At 48.0% G+C, this 16,336-nt stretch overlaps 1 protein-coding gene across 5 annotated transcripts in view; it reads left to right on the top strand.

The window, feature by feature from the left end:
- The window catches only part of LOC110529264 (sorting nexin-17), a 66,532-nt gene extending 50,196 nt beyond the window's left edge, over positions 1-16,336 (top strand). For 2 of the 5 annotated variants that reach the window (XM_090242427.1, XM_090242431.1), the window contains exons 9-15: positions 1,201-1,293; positions 3,090-3,293; positions 13,582-13,713; positions 13,833-13,910; positions 14,008-14,082; positions 14,813-14,854; positions 15,419-16,336. In XM_090242427.1, the coding sequence (XP_090098553.1) occupies positions 1,201-1,293; positions 3,090-3,293; positions 13,582-13,713; positions 13,833-13,910; positions 14,008-14,082; positions 14,813-14,854; positions 15,419-15,538 (744 nt within the window). In that variant the 3' untranslated portion in view covers positions 15,539-16,336. Of the gene's footprint in view, positions 1-1,200; positions 1,294-3,089; positions 3,294-13,578; positions 13,714-13,832; positions 13,911-14,007; positions 14,083-14,812; positions 14,855-15,418 lie in introns of all 5 variants that reach the window. The other 3 variants (XM_090242426.1, XM_090242430.1, XM_090242428.1) reach the window with 2 other exon arrangements.

The raw sequence follows: 16,336 nt of genomic DNA, 5'->3' as shown, positions 1-16,336 counted from the left end.
CCGGTGCACAACTGAGCAAGAGGACAAGTACATTAGAGTGTCTAGTTTGAGAAAAAAATGCCTCACAAGTCCTCAACTGGCAGCTTCATTAAATAGTACCCACAAAACACCAGTCTCAATGTCAACAGTGAAGAGGTGACTCTGGGATGCTGGTCTTCTAGGCAGAGTTCCTCTGTCCAGTGTCTGTGTTCTTTTGCCCATCTTAATCTTTTCTTTTTATTGGCCAGTCTGAGATATGGCTTTTTCTTTGCAACTCTGCCTAGAAGGCCAGCATCCCGGAATTTGAATTTGAATCTTGGATCTTCAACCAATGGCGCAATTAAAATATGTAGTTGTATCAAGTCTTAAATGTATATTAGCCAATCACAGACGACAGAACCCCCAGAACCCCCAGGAACCACCACTTCATCACTAATAGTAATACTTCTAACAGTCTACTGTCCTCATTTTTCAAATGTAATGTTATTTCCTGCTCCTTTTCTCCTCTCCTCCTCCTTCCCTGACCCCTCCTCTGCAACCCTGCTCCCTTCCATTATCCAATGAGGTTGTCAGGGAGGTGTGGCATCCTAAAGCCATGGTTGTGCCCCAAATGGCACCCTACTCTCAAATTACTGCACTACTTTTTACTATGGCCTGTAGTCCTCTGGTCCAAATTACTGCACTATATAGAGAGTAGGGTGCCATTGGAAACAGAGCCCGCCCTCTATGCAGACACACACACACACACACACACACACACACACACACACACACACACACACACACTCAGCAGCAACAACAACAACATGCTGTTTTCTTACGCAGATTGCTGATTTGATTAGAATCTGCCTGCTGGCTCAGCGTTCCGTGTGTGTGTGTGTTTGGCATGCTGTTGACTCAGTGCTCCGTGTGTGTGTGTGTGTGTTTGGCAGGCTGTTAACTCAGTGTGGGCGCATAGCTAATGTTACGGGCCAAAGAATGCAATCTTTTCTTGGAAAGAGAATCAACTCGTGTGTGTGTGTGTGTGCTTGCCATTTTGTGCAACTTGTGTGTGTCATTTGACTTGTGTGTATGTGCTTGTTTAATTCTACTTGAACAAAACAACAGTGGAATAGTTTGTTTTGAACTTAGAATACAAATGTGTTTCTCGGATTTGATGTAAAGCCTCTCCAAGAATGGTTTAGAGCAGAAAGATGATTGTTGTCTCTCTCCTCTCCCTAGACGGTGTCTGACATAGAGAGAGGCTGGATCCTCGTTAACAAGGACCAGCACAGACAGCTGAAATCACTGCAGGAGAAAGGATCCAAGAAAGAAGTAAGTATGGGCTGATCCTCGTAACGCAACACCGTCTCCACCAGCTGTAACCGTCTCCACCAGCTGTAACCGTCTCCTCCGGCTGTAACCGTGTCCTCCGGCTGTATCCGTGTCCTCCGGCTGTATCCGTGTCCTCCGGCTGTAACCGTGTCCTCCGGCTGTAACCGTGTCCTCCGGCTGTAACCGTGTCCTCCGGCTGTAACCGTGTCCTCCGGCTGTAACCGTGTCCTCCGGCTGTAACCGTGTCCTCCGGCTGTAACCGTGTCCTCCGGCTGTAACCGTGTCCTCCGGCTGTAACCGTGTCCGCCGGCTGTAACCGTGTCGGCCGGCTGTAACCGTGTCGGCCGGCTGTAACCGTGTCGGCCGGCGGTAACCGTGTCGGCCGGCGGTAACCGTGTCGGCCGGCGGTAACCGTGTCGGCCGGCGGTAACCCTGTCGGCCGGCGGTAACCCTGTTGGCCGGCGGTAACCGTGTCGGCCGGCGGTAACCGTGTCGGCCGGCGGTAACCCTGTCGGCCGGCGGTAACCGTGTCGGCCACCGGTAACCGTGTCGGCCGGCTGTAACCCTGTCGGCCGGCTGTAACCCTGTCGGCCGGCTGTAACCCTGTCGGCCGGCGGTAACCGTGTCGGCCGGCGGTAACCCTGTCGGCCGGCTGTAACCCTGTCGGCCGGCTGTAACCCTGTCGGCCGGCTGTAACCGTGTCCGCCGGCTGTAACCGTGTCGGCCGGCGGTAACCGTGTCCTCCGGCTGTAACAGTGTCCTCCGGCTGTAACCGTGTCCTCCGGCTGTAACTGTGTCCGCCGGCTGTAACCGTGTCGGCCGGCTGTAACCGTGTCGGCCGGCTGTAACCGTGTCGGCCGGCTGTAACCGTGTCGGCCGGCTGTAACCGTGTCGGCCGGCTGTAACCGTGTCGGCCGGCGGTAACCGTGTCGGCCGGCGGTAACCGTGTCGGCCGGCTGTAACCCTGTCGGCCGGCGGTAACCCTGTCGGCCGGCTGTAACCCTGTCGGCCGGCTGTAACCCTGTCGGCCGGCGGTAACCCTGTCGGCCGGCTGTAACCGTGTCGGCCGGCGGTAACCCTGTCGGCCGGCTGTAACCCTGTCGGCCGGCTGTAACCGTGTCGGCCGGCGGTAACCGTGTCGGCCGGCGGTAACCGTGTCGGCCGGCGGTAACCGTGTCGGCCGGCGGTAACCGTGTCCTCCGGCTATAGTGGAGAAGAAGCTAACATTCCACACCTTGTACTTTTTGTCATGTCACAGGGATATTGTCATGCTGAAACAGGAAACGACCTTTCCCAAACTTTTGCCACAAAGTTGGAAGTACAGAATCTTCTGGAATGTCATTGTATGTTGTAGCGTTAAGATTTCCCTTCACTGGAACTAAGAGGCCCAAACCATGAGAAACAGCCCCAGACCATTATTCCTTCTCCATCAAACTCTACAGTTGGCACTAACCATTCTCCTGGCGTTTCCACTGCTCCAGAGTCCAATGGCGGCTAGCTTTACACCACTCCAGTCGACACTTGGCATTGCGCATGGTGATAGGCTTAGGCTTGTGTGCGGCTGCTCGGCCATGGAAACCCATTTCATGAAGCTCCCGGCGAACAGTTCTTGTGCCGACGTCGCTTCCAGAGGCAGTTTGGAACTCGGTAGTGAGTGTTACAACCGAGAACAGACTGACTTGTCAGCAGCAGGTGTGGCTGAAATAGATCCACTGATTTGGAGGGTTCTCCACATACTGCTGTGTATACAGTGAATATCAAATGATTTTCCAGTGCTTCTCTACGTCTCTCTCCAGTTCATTAGGCTGTGCCAGACGCTGAAGTACTTCGGCTACATACAGTTTGACCCGTGTGTGACAGACTTCCCGGAGAAGGGCTGTCACGCGATCGTCTCCGCTGGCAACAACGAACTCAACTTCCAGGTCAAGCTACCCAATGAGCAGATGAAAGAGGGGAGCTTCAAGGTCACGCGCATGAGGTGCTGGAGGGTCACTTCCTCTGTAAGTAACCCTCCCCCAAATGACGTTACTCTACGTTACTCCTCCCCAACATAAAGTTATTATATTCTCATCACTCTAGAGTGATGGTGCTCCTAGACTGATCTATGGTTACTAGAGTGATGGTGCTCCTAGACTGATCTATGGTTACTAGAGTGATGGTGCTCCTAGACTGATCTATGGTTACTAGGGTGATGGTGCTCCTAGACTGATCTATGGTTACTAGGGTGATGGTGCTCCTAGACTGATCTATGGTTACTAGGGTGATGGTGCTCCTAGACTGATCTATGGTTACTAGGGTGATGGTGCTCCTAGACTGATCTATGGTTACTAGAGTGATGGTGCTCCTAGACTGATCTATGGCTACTAGAGTGATGGTGCTCCTAGACTGATCTATGGTTACTAGAGTGATGGTGCTCCTAGACTGATCTATGGCTACTAGAGTGATGGTGCTCCTAGACTGATCTATGGTTACTAGAGTGATGGTGCTCCTATATAAGACACTGATCTATGGTTACTAGAGTTATGGTGCTCCTAGACTGATCTATGGTTACTAGAGTGATGGTGCTCCTAGACTGATCTATAGTTACTAGAGTGATGGTGCTCCTAGACTGATCTATGGCTACTAGAGTGATGGTGCTCCTAGACTGATCTATGGTTACTAGAGTGATGGTGCTCCTATATAAGACACTGATCTATGGTTACTAGAGTGATGGTGCTCCTAGACTGATCTATGGTTACTAGAGTGATGGTGCTCCTAGACTGATCTATAGTTACTAGAGTGATGGTGCTCCTAGACTGATCTATGGTTACTAGAGTGATGGTGCTCCTAGTGAAGACACTGATCTATGGTTAGTTTTGCATCCCCCTTACCATAGTGGTTAAGATTAGGATATAAGGAAGGTTAACTGATCCTACATCAGTGCTTGGAGAGGTCCTGGCGGGTCACTTGTTCTGCAAGTGTCCCACCCAAGTTCTCTTGGGAATATGAAGTTATTCTATTCTATGCTTGACCTCTGCCTCTTTCCTCCCTCTCCTCCTCCCTCTCTCATTAACACAAGTGTTGTTCTCCCACCATCTCCCTACTTACTCTGTGTTCCAGGTACATGTCTTTATTCTCTGCCAGACACTCTATTCTCTTCTCCTCTATTTCTCCTCTTCTCTATTCTCTATTCTCCTCTTCTCTATTCTCCTCTCCTCTATTCTCCTCTCCTCTATTCTCCACTCCTCTTCTCTATTCTCCTCTCCTCTTCTCTATTCTCCTCTTCTCTATTCTCCTCTTCTCTATTCTCCTCTCCTCTATTCTCCTCTCCTCTATTCTCCTCTCCTCTTCTATATTCTCCTCTCCTCTATTCTCCTCTCCTCTATTCTCCTCTTCTCTATTCTCCTCTCCTGTCCTCTTCTCTATTCTCCTCTCCTGTCCTCTTCTCTATTCCCCTGTCCTCTCCTCTATTCTCCTCTCCTGTCCTCTTCTCTATTCTCCTCTTCTCTCCTCTTCTCTATTCTCCTCTCCTCTCCTCTTCTCCATTCTCCTCTCCTCTATTCTCCTCTCCTCTATTCTCCTCTCCTCTATTCTCCTCTCCTCTATTCTCCACTCTTCTCTATTCTCCTCTCCTCTTCTCTTGTCTTCTCCTCTTCTCTTCTCTTCTCCTCTTCTCTATTCTCCTCTTCTCTATTCTCCTCTTCTCTATTCTCCTCTCCTCTATTCTCCTCTCCTCTATTCTCCTCTCCTCTTCTATATTCTCCTCTCCTCTATTCTCCTCTCCTCTATTCTCCTCTTCTCTATTCTCCTCTCCTGTCCTCTTCTCTATTCTCCTCTCCTGTCCTCTTCTCTATTCCCCTGTCCTCTCCTCTATTCTCCTCTCCTGTCCTCTTCTCTATTCTCCTCTTCTCTCCTCTTCTCTATTCTCCTCTCCTCTCCTCTTCTCCATTCTCCTCTCCTCTATTCTCCTCTCCTCTATTCTCCTCTCCTCTATTCTCCTCTCCTCTATTCTCCACTCTTCTCTATTCTCCTCTCCTCTTCTCTTCTCTTCTCCTCTTCTCTTCTCTTCTCCTCTTCTCTATTCTCCTCTTCTCTATTCTCCTCTTCTCTATTCTCCTCTCCTCTATTCTCCTCTCCTCTATTCTCCTCTTCTCTCCTCTCCTCTTCTCTATTCTCCTCTCCTCTTCTCTATTCTCCTCTCCTGTCCTCTTCTCTATTCTCCTCTTCTCTATTCTATTCTCCTCTCCTCTTCTCTATTCTCCTCTCCTGTCCTCTTCTCTATTCTCCTCTCCTCTTCTCTATTCTCCTCTCCTGTCCTCTTCTCTATTCTCCTCTCCTCTCCTCTTCTCTATTCTCCTCTCCTGTCCTCTTCTCTATTCTCCTCTCCTGTCCTCTTCTCTATTCTCCTCTTCTCTATTCTCCTCTCCTCTATTCTCCTCTTCTCTCCTCTCCTCTTCTCTATTCTCCTCTCCTCTTCTCTATTCTCCTCTCCTCTTCTCTATTCTCCTCTCCTGTCCTCTTCTCTATTCTCCTCTCCTGTCCTCTTCTCTATTCTCCTCTCCTCTTCTCTATTCTCCTGTCCTCTTCTCTATTCTCCTCTCCTGTCCTCTTCTCTATTCTCCTCTCCTGTCCTCTTCTCTATTCTCCTGTCCTCTTCTCTATTCACCTCTTCTCTATTCTCCTCTATTCTCCTCTCCTCTTCTCTATTCTCCTCTATTCTCCTCTATTCTCCTCTCCTCTATTCTCCTCTCCTCTTTTCTCCTCTCCTCTGGGTAAACTGCTGAGCTCTACACCGTCATCGTTTTCATCAGACCACTTACCCTAATACGTAGCCCTGACACACACACACAGATTCCCACCTCTGTGTTATCTCTGTATCGACCCACTGCCTGCTCTCAGAGCCCAATCCTTTACTGTATATGTATATATATATATATATATATATATATAGTTTCCCATCCAGACGGCTGTAGCTATTTCTAAGGCATATTAGGGTACAGTTCAGGGAAGGACATACAGTATCACTGCAGTTTTAACTGTCAATCTTCTCCACCCACCTCTATAAATGTAGACTTCTCTTGAAGCGATAGAGATTGATCACATAATGAGTTCATCTGACCATGGCAGTGGTTTCTTTTTTGAATCCATATCAATGTATTACAACAGACTATTAAAGAGGGAAACTGTAGCAGCAGTAGCATTCAGATGCTCACAGGGAACATTGTTCAGTTCTGTCTTTTGGTACCACACAGCACTTTTAAGAGACAGTTGGAACTGAAACCAACCATCAAAAGCCTGTACATGGACCAGCGGCTAACTCGACTACTAAACCCATCTGCTAACTCGACTACTAAACCCATCTGCTAACTCGACTACTAAACCCATCTGCTAACTCGACTACTAAACCCATCTGCTAACTCGACTACTAAACCCAGCGGCTAACTCGACTACTAAACCCATCTGCTAACTCGACTACTAAACCCATCTGCTAACTCGACTACTAAACCCATCTGCTAACTCGACTACTAAACCCATCTGCTAACTCGACTACTAAACCCATCTGCTAACTCGACTACTAAACCCATCTGCTAACTCGACTACTAAACCCATCTGCTAACTCGACTACTAAACCCATCGGCTAACTCGACTACTAAACCCATCTGCTAACTCGACTACTAAACCCATCTGCTAACTCGACTACTAAACCCATCTGCTAACTCGACTACTAAACCCATCTGCTAACTCGACTACTAAACCCATCTGCTAACTCGACTACTAAACCCATCTGCTAACTCGACTACTAAACCCATCTGCTAACTCGACTACTAAACCCATCTGCTAACTCGACTACTAAACCCATCTGCTAACTCGACTACTAAACCCAGCGGCTAACTCGACTACTAAACCCAGCGGCTAACTCGACTACTAAACCCAGCGGCTAACTCGACTACTAAACCCAGCGGCTAACTCGACTACTAAACCCAGCGGCTAACTCGACTACTAAACCCAGCGGCTAACTCGACCACTACTAAACCCAGCGGCTAACCCGACCACTACTAAACCCAGCGGCTAACCCGACCACTACTAAACCCAGCGGCTAACCCGACCACTACTAAACCCAGCGGCTAAACCGACCACTACTAAACCCAGCGGCTAACCCGACCACTACTAAACCCAGCGGCTAACCCGACCACTACTAAACCCAGCGGCTAACTCGACCACTACTAAACCCAGCGGCTAACCCGACCACTACTAAACCCAGCGGCTAACCCGACCACTACTAAACCCAGCGGCTAACCCCACCACTACTAAACCCAGCGGCTAACCCGACCACTACTAAACCCAGCGGCTAACCCGACCACTACTAAACCCAGCGGCTAACCCGACCACTACTAAACCCAGCGGCTAACCCGACCACTACTAAACCCAGCGGCTAACCCGGCTACTAAACCCAGCGGCTAACCCGACCACTACTAAACCCAGCGGCTAACCCGACCACTACTAAACCCAGCGGCTAACCCGACCACTACTAAACCCAGCGGCTAACCCGACCACTACTAAACCCAGCGGCTAACCCGACCACTACTAAACCCAGCGGCTAACCCGACCACTACTAAACCCAGCGGCTAACCCGACCACTACTAAACCCAGCGGCTAACCCGACCACTACTAAACCCAGCGGCTAACTCGACCACTACTAAACCCAGCGGCTAACCCGACCACTAAACCCAGCGGCTAACCCGACCACTAAACCCAGCGGCTAACCCGACCACTACTAAACCCAGCGGCGAACTCGACTACTAAACCCAGCGGCTAACTCGACTACTAAACCCAGCGGCTAACTCGACCACTACTAAACCCAGCGGCTAACTCGACTACTAAACCCAGCGGCTAACCCGACCACTACTAAACCCAGCGGCTAACCCGACCACTACTAAACCCAGCGGCTAACCCGACCGCTACTAAACCCAGCGGCTAACCCGACCACTACTAAACCCAGCGGCTAACTCGACTACTAAACCCAGCGGCTAACTCGACTACTAAACCCAGCGGCTAACCCGACCACTACTAAACCCAGCGGCTAACTCGACCACTACTAAACCCAGCGGCTAACTCGACTACTACTAAACCCAGCAGTGGTTTCTTTTTTGAATCCATATCAATGTATTACAACAGACTATTAAAGAGGGAAACTGTAGCAGCAGTAGCATTCAGATGCTAACAGGGAACATTGTTCAGTTCTGTCTTTGGTACCACACAGCACTTTTAAGAGACAGTTGGAACTGAAACCAACCATCAAAAGCCTGTACATGGACCAGCGGCTAACTCGACTACTAAACCCATCTGCCAACTCGACTACTAAACCCATCTGCTAACTCGACTACTAAACCCATCTGCTAACTCGACTACTAAACCCATCTGCTAACTCGACTACTAAACCCATCTGCTAACTCGACTACTAAACCCATCTGCTAACTCGACTACTAAACCCATCTGCTAACTCGACTACTAAACCCATCGGCTAACTCGACTACTAAACCCATCGGCTAACTCGACTACTAAACCCATCGGCTAACTCGACTACTAAACCCAGCGGCTAACTCGACTACTAAACCCAGCGGCTAACTCGACTACTAAACCCAGCGGCTAACTCGACTACTAAACCCAGCGGCTAACTCGACTACTAAACCCAGCGGCTAACTCGACCACTACTAAACCCAGCGGCTAACCCGACCACTACTAAACCCAGCGGCTAACTCGACCACTACTAAACCCAGCGGCTAACCCGACCACTATTAAACCCAGCGGCTAACCCGACCACTACTAAACCCAGCGGCTAACCCGACCACTACTAAACCCAGCGGCTAACCCGACCACTACTAAACCCAGCGGCTAACCCGACCACTACTAAACCCAGCGGCTAACCCGACCACTACTAAACCCAGCGGCTAACCCGACCACTACTAAACCCAGCGGCTAACCCGACCACTACTAAACCCAGCGGCTAACTCGACTACTAAACCCAGCGGCTAACTCGACTACTAAACCCAGCGGCTAACTCGACTACTAAACCCAGCGGCTAACTCGACTACTAAACCCAGCGGCTAACTCGACTACTAAACCCAGCGGCTAACTCGACTACTAAACCCAGCGGCTAACTCGACTTCTAAACCCAGCGGCTAACTCGACTACTAAACCCAGCGGCTAACCCGACCACTACTAAACCCAGCGGCTAACCCGACCACTACTAAACCCAGCGGCTAACCCGACCACTACTAAACCCAGCGGCTAACCCGACCACTACTAAACCCAGCGGCTAACCCGACCACTACTAAACCCAGCGGCTAACCCGACCACTACTAAACCCAGCGGCTAACCCGACCACTACTAAACCCAGCGGCTAACCCGACCACTACTAAACCCAGCGGCTAACTCGACCGCTACTAAACCCAGCGGCTAACCCGACCGCTACTAAACCCAGCGGCTAACCCGACCGCTACTAAACCCAGCGGCTAACCCGACCGCTACTAAACCCAGCGGCTAACTCGACTACTACTAAACCCAGCGGCTAACTCGACTACTACTAAACCCAGCGGCTAACTCGACCACTACTAAACCCAGCGGCTAACCCGACCGCTACTAAACCCAGCGGCTAACCCGACCGCTACTAAACCCAGCGGCTAACCCGACCACTACTAAACCCAGCGGCTAACTCGACTACTAAACCCAGCGGCTAACTCGACTACTAAACCCAGCGGCTAACCCGACCACTACTAAACCCAGCGGCTAACTCGACCACTACTAAACCCAGCGGCTAACTCGACTACTACTAAACCCAGCGGCTAACCCGACCACTACTAAACCCAGCGGCTAACTCGACTACTACTAAACCCAGCGGCTAACCCGACCACTACTAAACCCAGCGGCTAACCCAACCACTACTAAACCCAGCGGCTAACTCGACCACTACTAACCCAACCAGTAAAAACGCAGTCCTTTGGGTGGTGTTCTGTTCTTGATACACACGGAAAACTGTTGCGTGTGAAAAATCCAACAGCGCTGCAGTTCTTGACACAACCGGTGCGCCTGGCACCTACGACTATGACTTTGTTTTCAACGATGGCCGTCTGACTGAAGTAAGTAGTGGACAGTAGAGCAGTAGAGTTGTCAGGCTACATACACCATAGACATATAATCTACACACCACGGAAGTCAGCTCAGTCAGCAGTACATTTTAATTTTAGAATGTTAAGTGTTAATGCAAAAATCATATCGCACCCGAATCGATTGGTTCCTCTGATCAAACCAAATTGCAGTGAATCGTTTCAAAACTAAAACTTGATAATTCCTGTATCATATCGGAGCCTATGTATCTAGATCGATATCGTCTTGAAATGGAAAGATGCACATCCCAATGACCACCCCTCCTATGGAAAGATGTACATCCCAATGACCACCCCTCCCATGGAAAGATGTACATCCCAATGACCACCCCTCCTATGGAAAGATGCACATCCCAATGACCACCCCTCCTATGGAAAGATGTACATCCCAATGACCACCCCTCCTATGGAAAGATGCACATCCCAATGACCACCCCTCCAATGGAAAGATGCACATCCCAATGACCACCCCTCCTATGGAAAGATGTACATCCCAATGACCACCCCTCCCATGGAAAGATGTACATCCCAATGACCACCCCTCCCATGGAAAGATGTACATCCCAATGACCACCCCTCCCATGGAAAGATGTACATCCCAATGACCACCCCTCCTATGGAAAGATGTACATCCCAATGACCACCCCTCCTATGGAAAGATGCACATCCCAATGACCGCCCCTCCTATGGAAAGATGTACATCCCAATGACCACCCCTCCCATGGAAAGATGTACATCCCAATGACCACCCCTCCTTTGGAAAGATGCACATCCCAATGACCACCCCTCCTATGGAAAGATGTACATCCCAATGACCACCCCTCCTATGGAAAGATGTACATCCCAATGACCACCCCTCCTATGGAGAGATGCACATCCCAATGACCACCCCTCCTATGGAGAGATGCACATCCCAATGACCACCCCTCCTATGGAAAGATGTACATCCCAATGACCACCCCTCCTATGGAAAGATGCACATCCCAATGACCACCCCTCCTATGGAAATATGTACATCCCAATGACCACCCCTCCTATGGAAAGATGCACATCCCAATGACCACCCCTCCCATGGAAAGATGTACATCCCAATGACCACCCCTCCTATGGAAAGATGCACATCCCAATGACCACCCCTCCTATGGAAAGATGTACATCCCAATGACCACCCCTCCTATGGAAAGATGCACATCCCAATGACCACCCCTCCTATGGAAAGATGCACATCCCAATGACCACCCCTCCCATGGAAAGATGTACATCCCAATGACCACCCCTCCTATGGAAAGATGCACATCCCAATGACCACCCCTCCTATGGAAAGATGTACATCCCAATGACCACCCCTCCTATGGAAAGATGTACATCCCAATGACCACCCCTCCCATGGAAAGATGTACATCCCAATGACCACCCCTCCTATGGAAAGATGCACATCCCAATGACCACCCCTCCTATGGAAAGATGTACATCCCAATGACCACCCCTCCTATGGAAAGAAGCCCATCCCAATGACCACCCCTCCTATGGAAAGATGCACACCCCAATGACCACCCCTCCCATGGAAAGATGCACATCCCAATGACCACCCCTCCTATGGAAAGATGCACATCCCAATGACCACCCCTCCTATGGAAAGATGCACATCCCAATGACCACCCCTCCTATGGAAAGATGAGACTCTCACAAACATGACGGTGTTCTTTGTTTTTTGCGTAAGACACCCACAAATGTCACGGGACATTGTCTGAAGTTGGAACCGCCGATCTGTCAGCTTCTGTGTGTAGCGTCCAACCGGTTTGGGCTGCACACAGAACAGTCGTTTTCCTCTAGAACACCCACAAGCCTTACGTACATATGGAAGTACTTTAGTGACAACAAATAAAAAAGGACTTAGATACAGAGGTAAAGAGAAAGTATTAATAAAACTCCAGAGATCTGTGTAGGACAGACACTTCAAAACATCCTTGGACATATCTGTTTTGCCATATATGAATGTGTTTCCATAGGCTAATAGCAGTAAGGGATATATGAATGTGTTTCCATAGGCTAATAGCAGTAAGGGATATATGAATGTGTTTCCATAGGCTAATAGCAGTAAGGGATATATGAATGTGTTTCCATAGGCTAATAGCAGTAAGGGATATATGAATGTGTTTCCATAGGCTAATAGCAGTAAGGGATATATGAATGTGTTTCCATAGGCTAATAGCAGTAAGGGATATATGAATGTGTTTCCATAGGCTAATAGCAGTAAGGGATATATGAATGTGTTTCCATAGGCTAATAGCAGTAAGGGATATATGAATGTGTTTCCATAGGCTAATAGCAGTAAGGGATATATGAATGTGTTTCCATAGGCTAATAGCAGTAAGGGATATATGAATGTGTTTCCATAGGCTAATAGCAGTAAGGGATATATGAATGTGTTTCCATAGGCTAATAGCAGTAAGGGATATATGAATGTGTTTCCATAGGCTAATAGCAGTAAGGGATATATGAATGTGTTTCCATAGGCTAATAGCAGTAAGGGATATATGAATGTGTTTCCATAGGCTAATAGCAGTAAGGGATATATGAATGTGTTTCCATAGGCTAATAGCAGTAAGGGATATATGAATGTGTTTCCATAGGCTAATAGCAGTAAGGGATATATGAATGTGTTTCCATAGGCTAATAGCAGTAAGGGCAAATTCAATGTCTCATCAAATAAATAATAATAAGAAGACACAATTGCTTTCCCAACTGACCAACAGCAGACTAGATGACCCTTGGAGAGGCACTGTACAGACAGACTGCTATTGAGAGACCCTGTGTCTGCCTCAAGGGGGGCGGAACACCCTGCCAACGAGGGGCTGGGCAAAACGCCCTGCCAACGAGGGGCTGGGCGGAACGCCCTGCCAACGGGGGGCTGGGCAGAACACCCTGCCAACGGGGGGCTGGGCAGAACATGTCTACAGACTGTCTACAGACTGCCTGATATTGTGTTGACGATAAGCAATAGGGATGACTGGATCATTCATTTCTATGAGGAGTTGGAAAGATGATGATGATGATGACCGTGGGGGAGCAGGGAGTGGAAGATGCAGGAGACAATGATGATGCTAGAAAGCCAGCCATAGTAACCCCCTCCCCTTTACAGCAGGTCCCGGTAGCCAACGGAACAGCCTCCACCTCCCCCTGCTCCTCAGCCAAGTGTGAGGTGAAGTTGGAGCTAGCCTTCGAGTACCTGATGAGCAAAGACCGTCTCCAGTGGGTCACCATCACCAGCCCACAGGTCAGGGGTCTGTCTGGGGTCACAGAGTTTGTGACCTCTACTGATAATAAATTAAATCTAGTGTCTCTAGAGTCACTGTTTGTGTCTCTTGTATCTAAAGCCCTGGTTTGTGTCTTCAGGCAATCATGATGAGCATCTGTCTGCAGTCGATGGTTGATGAGCTGATGGTCAAGAAATCAGGAGGCAGCATCAAGAAGGTGTGTGTGTCTGTGTATCTGTCTCTGTGTGTGTCTGTGTGTCTGTGTGTGTGTGTGTCTGTGTGTCATTTTCCTGTGTGTGTGTTATCTCTGACAGATGCTGAGGAAACGTCCCAACGGCTCCCTCCACCGTTCTGAAAGTCAGCAAGCTGTGAAATCACCCCCTCTACTGGTGAGACACAGAACTGCACGGGGCTTTGATTAGAAAATAGGCATTTTGTTAGCTTGAAATCCAGAACCTGTTTTGTGCTAACATTCCACTCCTTGTACTCTGTGTCATACCAAACATTTGGCTCGACAAGAAGTGGAATTCTAGCTAAACAGACTGGAACCCAGGCTATCAGTTGGCTGTTTGAATTGGAAGGATCGGGTGTTTAGTTTTAATGCACCTGAATTATAGCTAAACAGACTGGAACCCAGGCTAACAGTTGGCTGTTTGAATTGGAAGGATCGGGTGTTTAGTTTTAATGCACCTGAATTATAGCTAAACAGACTGGAACCCAGGCTAACAGTTGGCTGTTTTGAATTGGAAGGATAGGGTGTTTAGTTTTAATGTGAACGTTCACAACACATTTCATATTGATATTCAGGCAGTTTAGAGTGTTGATTTGGGGGACTTATTTGTGGAGGAATGTGACTGTTTTTCTGGGTGATTTGTGCTTCCAATGATGACTTTTATATTTTAGTGTGTGTGTAAAAATACAAAAACACAGTCATGGGAAGCACAAATAAAACATCACAAATGACCCATATCTATAGCTAGATATAGATCTATAGATGTAGATAGGAAAGGTTTGGGTATTATGTGTGTATGTATGTTGTGTGTGTATATATGTCTTCCCTGTTAAAATAAAACAGCTTTTGAGATGTTTGACATTGTTTTTCCCTCTTGTCCTCTGCAGGACTCCCCTGACCCAGACCGAGAACAGATAGTCAAACTCTCAGTGAGTAACAGTTCTGCTTTCATCTCCAAAAGCCCTGGGTTGAATGTTGAGCCCAAAAATTACATATAGAATCATCATTATCAGTGAATCAGAATCGTCATTAACATCAGTGAATCAGAATCATCATTATCAGTGAATCAAAATCGTCATTAACAGTGAATCAGAATCGTCATTAACAATGAATCAGAATCATCATTATCAGTGAATCAGAATCGTCATTAACATCAGTGAATCAGAATCGTCATTAACATCAGTGAATCAGAATCGTCATTAACAATGAATCGTCATTAACAGTGAATCAGAATCGTCATTAACAGTGAATCAGAATCGTCATTAACTTCATTGAATCAGAATCGTCATTAACAGTGAATCAGAATCGTCATTAACTTCATTGAATCAGAATCGTCATTAACATCAGTGAATCAGAATCGTCATTAACATCAGTGAATCAGAATCGTCATTATCAGTGAATCAGAATCACCATAAACAGTGAATCAGAGGATATCTATATAGTCTGCTTTAGGTGTCTGTTGCTCTTCTCTCTCTCACCATATCTCCTCTCAGACCAAGCTGAGCTCTGTGTCACTCAGAGGGATCAGCGCCTCCAACTCGGCCAACGACGTCAGCGGCAACGATTTCCATGGCAACTACGCCTTTGAGGGGATCGGGGACGATGACCTGTAATATTCAACCTCCTCCTCCTGACTAACGCGACCCGCAAAGTTTCCAAGCCGAGCTGAGCCAGGCAGAAATGAGTTTGTCTGGTTTGTGATTGTAGCCCTTCCCGAGGGTCTGCTACCAACCATATCTTCTTGTTTGATCCTCTTCATAAAAGGCTGCATCCCAAACGACACCCTGTTTACTTACACAGTGTGGCACTTTTGAGTCCCTTTTGAGTCCCGTTGGCCATTTGGGACACAGACAAAACTTCCATCTGTCTCAGTGGTTTCCCAACCTTTTTTGAACCGTGGCACACTTTAATGGGTGATACAAATTTATTCAGCACACGTAGAACCCACAACTCTGCACTATAATTTGTATTCTTTCTTTCTGCTAAAATAGGTCTTTAATTGTTAAAGGTTTGAGCTACAGACGAGTGGTTTTCTGCGTTGTAGAAGTGCAAACACAGACACAAGCCATGCGCCGTAAGAAATGACTGACTTTGGCTAAGCCTAATCAGTACAGTGCCTGTACTCATGGTTTTCACTGCCCATCCTCTTGTTCATCAATCAGCTCATTGTTTTTTCCCACGTTGTCAATAATATTTAGAAGAAAAAATATCTCAAACTTGCAGTCTTAAGCTGAAAGGGGTTTAAACGAGGACATTTGCAACGTGTTGTTATTAGCATAATGATGGATGTTTTCCACTTCTTCACCACGTTCCAGACTTATATAACAGTATTCATAGATTTACATTCTTCTGTAAAAAAAAAATAGAACATTGCCGTAATTCTAAAAAGGAGGCTCCTTTTCAATCACAAA

The sequence above is a fragment of the Oncorhynchus mykiss genome, chromosome 8 (genome assembly GCF_057628025.1).
Source record: "Oncorhynchus mykiss isolate SJ-2025 chromosome 8, ASM5762802v1, whole genome shotgun sequence".
In the NCBI taxonomy this organism is placed as follows: domain Eukaryota; kingdom Metazoa; phylum Chordata; class Actinopteri; order Salmoniformes; family Salmonidae; genus Oncorhynchus; species Oncorhynchus mykiss.
The sequence above is the reverse complement of the archived record's forward strand: the minus strand, read 5'-3'. Positions and strand labels throughout refer to the sequence as shown.